At 43.4% G+C, this 3,402-nt stretch overlaps 1 protein-coding gene across 1 annotated transcript in view; it reads left to right on the top strand.

Moving 5' to 3' along the window:
* HLF (HLF, PAR bZIP transcription factor) overlaps window positions 1–3,402 on the top strand; it is a 36,046-nt gene that overhangs the window by 27,224 nt on the left and 5,420 nt on the right. Inside the window, exon 3 of the mRNA XM_008637577.2 lies at window positions 1,494–1,714. Within this exon, the coding sequence (XP_008635799.1) occupies window positions 1,494–1,714 (221 nt within the window). The remainder of the gene's footprint in view (window positions 1–1,493; window positions 1,715–3,402) is intronic.

Genomic DNA, 3,402 nt, shown 5'->3' on the forward strand with positions numbered 1-3,402 from the left:
AGAGCGGGGAGAAGCCGCTGGCACCGCCAGTTCCCGGCTGGATTAACGGGGGACAGAGGGAAGCGCCACGTTTCCAGCAGCGCGTCCCGAGCCAGGGGCGGCAGCGCTCCGCAGTGGCACAATGCGTGCAGCAGCATCCTTTCCTCTCGCTCCTCTCCTGCAGCCACATCTATATTTTGATAACTTTGATCCTCCTTTTCTCCTCTCCCCGGCCCTCACCAGCCTTTCCTGGAAGCTGATTTTATCAGCTCTAAAATAGGAGGTACAAAAGCTCTCCCTTAGGAAGCCCTGCGCAGTGCAATTCCCCCAGCGCATTTTCTGTGTGGTTCCCGTATTATTAAAATAAAACCTGCATTGTTAATGCTGGCCTGGAATTAGAAACGACATATAATGTTTACTGTTTTACACCCTAAATATTGCAGATGTGGGCACAAGTAAGGAAATATTACGCAGCCACAGGATGTTTTTGTAGTTATCATGAAAGCCATCAGATCGCTAAGGTTGAATTAGCAAATAGCCAAAATTATAAAAGAATATCTGTTTCAATCAGAAGTCCTCCCTCTGAAGTCTGTGAGGCTTCTACTTCTGAGGCATGTGAAAACTTCTGAAAATTCTGCCCCCGGGGATAGTCCATGTTTAGGCAGCTGACTTCAGGATCCTATTTTTGGAACCTTTGGTTGAGATTTTAAATTGGATTTTTAGTGGGAATGGTGCCCGAACTGGTGCTGTAGGATCTTGAAGGCTGTATCTAAAATCAAAAAAAAAAGAAAAATGGGAGCGATATCACTCATTTTCTGGGGATATGCTCCTTTTCATTAGATTTTATATACCATAAAAGAGAAATGCAGCATTGATAAGTGTCTTCTTCATTTCTGCAGAGCATCTTTAAGGAATCGTTGTAGCCTTTCATGTTGCTGGTTTCCTTCACTGTCTTTTAGAATATCCCTGGTAGGATTTCATGGAGAATAAATAGCAGTGTCCTTGGAGTACTTCAACACAGCTGAAAGTACACTTCCATGAGATGCTATCCATGGCAAGTACAGTACGTTGTTTGATTGTAAAATAAACACACCCTCAAATGTATAACTGGGAGGAGTTACAGTGTGCTGATAAATCTGAACTAAATGACACTACTTACGATCTGTTCCTGAGAATGGGATCCTAATGAAGTGGCACAGGTTGGAGCAACGTATCTTCTGCCTACAGTCAGTGCAACTCAATGTTGGATTCAGTGATGCTACGTGGGAATCCAACATTAGCAACCAGAATTAGGAACAGATTCTGAATATAAAGGCCATGAGCATGTCTGGATCAGAATATATGCCTTGCAGAATGGACAATCTAATATTTAGCAAGAGTAGATACCAAATCTGAAGGGAAAGCTGAAACAATTACTACTTGTAAAGTATGTAGAGATCTTCTAAAATCCATGTCTTTTGATACAATTAACATATTTTTTCTAACCCAGCTGTATTTATCCTGTATTTCTGTAGGTCAGATCTTGCCAGCAAACCGGAACACACCGAGCCCTATTGATCCTGAGACTATCCAAGTTCCTGTTGGCTATGAACCTGACCCTGCAGATCTTGCTCTGTCCAGCATTCCTGGCCAGGAAATGTTTGATCCTCGCAAGCGCAAGTTCTCAGAAGAAGAGCTGAAACCCCAGCCCATGATTAAGAAAGCTCGCAAAGTCTTCATCCCAGATGACCTGAAGGTAATTTGGAACGGGTGACGAGGTGATTGCTATAGGGTCTCTAGTTCCTCACTGAGGTACAGGTTTGGAGTATTAATGTGTTTTGTCATGTAAGGTAAATCTTTCAATCTAAATCTGACTTTGCCATAGAATAAAACTGTTCAGGGTTCTGAATGAGACTGAAGGAAGGATGTCCCTTATTAGTTATGCAACAGTTGAAATTCATGAGCTCAATATTCATTTCCTTTGTATGCCAGAAACTTCCTGTTTGACCTTGGACAAGCTTGCTTTGTCCCATATTTCCCACTTATGAAACAGCCTGATCATGTTTCCATTTTCTTCATCCTCTGTCTATTCAGCACAGGCTGTGAATCCTTCAGGGAGAATGGAGGACCCTGATGATGACAGACTGAAGTATATTGTGTCTTGTTTGGAAGTTCCTGTAGCTCTGTGTTTAATAATGAATGAGAACACTATAGTAAAAACTGTATTTCACTAATATATATTCAATAATACAGGTGAAAGAATCTAGACAAGTGGTAGGAAAACAGAAGAAAACAGATTTTTCTGCTGAGAAGTGTTTTAATACAATATGTAAAGTACAATACTACATCGATATTTTAAAAGAAAGAGTCCGTGCCACTCACTGCTTCTGAGAAGGGAAGAGCAAAGTGCATGAAGATAGTAGGAAAATTGATCAACTGATCCAGGTTATCAAACACTCTGAACATTACTTGCACAGTTGTTTTCCTGGTATGTGCTTTCCAAGAGAGGATCTCTTTTATTAGAGGCAGTCAGGGCAGAATTACATTCTGCTGTTGCTACTGCCCCCAAGACACAGCCTGAGAGCCTGTTGGAGTCAGTGGGAATCCCTGGCTGCACGTGCAGGGAGCCTAGGATACCATGTGTTTGCACCAGATTGATAGCATTAGAGAAAGAAGCTATTTTTATCCCTAAGCATGCTGTGGTACAAGTTAAAAGCACAGAAATCACAATTCCAGTAGTGTTCAGGTTGCTGTCACTCAGCTTTCCTTTGCAAAGGTTTGCCTGCACCTTACTGCTTGCCTGGGCAAGTTTTACTGCCTGTGATGGCCTGTTGGGCTGCAGTGCCCAAGGGAGAGGTGTTTGCTACAGGAATGGCTGGAGTTTGCTCCTCGGTGCCATTTCTCCCTTTGTCACATCTCCCAGGTACCCTTATTCATCAAAGCAGGCTTTTGGCAAAGGTCCTGTTGGCCAGAGGTTGAACCCAGCAGTGCAGCACAGGAGTGAAGCAGGAGTTCAGGGTCTCTCATTCCCTGGGGATCATCCCATCGCTTGCCCTTGACTCACTGCAGAACACTTGACCCAAGTGCTGCTCCTGCCCTGGCATGTGGAGCAGCCTCTGGGTTCTGGGGGAGGGTAAGCAGATTAGACCAGTCAATCGTCTCTGGGCTGCATGTGATTTGGAAATGCCAGCCTTACCTCTTTCAGGCCTGGATTAAGGGATTTGCCATAGCAATTTGTTAAAATAAAGAGGGATGAAGCCTAGGTGGCACACTAATAAATTGCTTAAAGCTGATTTTTATGGAGTGGAATGAGATGGGAAATTATAAACAAGATTTGGGTCATAGCTTTTTGCTGCACACTTGTTTTTTTGGAGGATTTTGCAGGGTCGCATCTAAGTACAGGTGAAGAGCCATTTAGAGATAATGCTGGCTCCAGATCAGCAT

Source organism: Corvus brachyrhynchos, unplaced genomic scaffold, assembly GCF_000691975.1.
Source record: "Corvus brachyrhynchos isolate BGI_N302 unplaced genomic scaffold, ASM69197v1 scaffold407, whole genome shotgun sequence".
Taxonomy (NCBI): domain Eukaryota; kingdom Metazoa; phylum Chordata; class Aves; order Passeriformes; family Corvidae; genus Corvus; species Corvus brachyrhynchos.